The sequence below is a fragment of the Colobus angolensis genome, unplaced genomic scaffold (genome assembly GCF_000951035.1).
Source record: "Colobus angolensis palliatus isolate OR3802 unplaced genomic scaffold, Cang.pa_1.0 Scaffold18, whole genome shotgun sequence".
In the NCBI taxonomy this organism is placed as follows: domain Eukaryota; kingdom Metazoa; phylum Chordata; class Mammalia; order Primates; family Cercopithecidae; genus Colobus; species Colobus angolensis.
Genome location: NW_012114932.1, coordinates 5,472,604 through 5,473,703, shown reverse-complemented (window position 1 = coordinate 5,473,703; position 1,100 = coordinate 5,472,604). Strand labels below are relative to the sequence as shown.

General features: G+C 38.2%; 1 protein-coding gene across 1 annotated transcript in view; it reads right to left on the bottom strand.

Annotated features, from left to right (window-relative positions):
* The window catches only part of SETD2 (SET domain containing 2), a 120,611-nt gene that overhangs the window by 28,010 nt on the left and 91,501 nt on the right, over nt 1–1,100 (bottom strand). Inside the window, exon 15 of the mRNA XM_011939322.1 lies at nt 588–722. Coding sequence (XP_011794712.1) covers nt 588–722 — 135 coding nt within the window. The remainder of the gene's footprint in view (nt 1–587; nt 723–1,100) is intronic.

Sequence of the window (1,100 nt, the reverse complement as noted above, 5' to 3'; positions counted from 1 at the left end):
GGAGCAAAATATATATTAACAGAACTATAAATTCTACAGAATTAAAAATTTTTTTTTTTTTTTTTTTACAAAATGGTTGAGTTCACGCCCTCAGGGTGCTCAGGTGAATTTGGTGGCTATTCAAATTTAAAAAAAAGGCCGGGCGTGGTGGCTCATACCTATAATCCCAGCACTTTGGGAAGCTGAGGTGGGTGGATCACCTGAGGTCAGGAGTTCAAGACTAGCCTGGTCAACACTGGCAACTCTGTCTCTATTAAAAACACAAAATTAGCCGGGCATGGTGACGCGCACCTGTAATCCCAGCTACTCAAGTGGCTGAGGCAGGAGAATCGCTTTAACCCAGGAGGTGGAGGTTGCAGTGAGCCAAGACTGTGCCTCAGCCTGGGTGACAGAGCGAGACACCATCTCAAAATAAGTAAGTAAATAAATACACAAACAAAATAAAAAAAATTTTTATTTATAAATAAACAAAGAACATGTGAAAAAGAACCCAAAAATAAAACCCGAAACCAAACCAAACCAAAAAGAAAACCTTCTAAAGACAAAGTAGACAGTCAATAAGTTTTACCAACTGAAATATTTCTTACTGGCTGCAAGGGCTGAGGCTGCCCTGGTGCAACTATTGTAGTCACTGCTGTGGCTGGCTGTACCACTACTCCTTGTGGATGAGCTGTGAAAATCTGTTGCCCCTGGATATACTGAAGACTTGGCTGGGCATAACTCTAAAAGATAAAATGAAGAAATCAATAATTTAAACTTTTGTCACTTTAATAAACAGACTGACTTCCAAGACGGCACAATCTTAAAGATATACCCATAACATTTTTAAATGTTTTAAATATGTATTTGGACATAAATGTGTAAAACAATTTTTTTGTTTCAAGCACCAAGGTTTCTGCTTTGACTAATTCCCTATTCATTTACTTAGATTTTATTTTATCATAAGAAAATAAAAAACCTTTTTCTTTTTATTGTTCATAGAAAGTCTCCAATTGTTTAGCTTTCAATGATATTGGAAAGACATTGAAAATTAAACAGTTGCCGGGCGCGGTGGCTCAAGCCTGTAATCCCAGCACTCTGGGAGGCCGAGACGGGCGGAT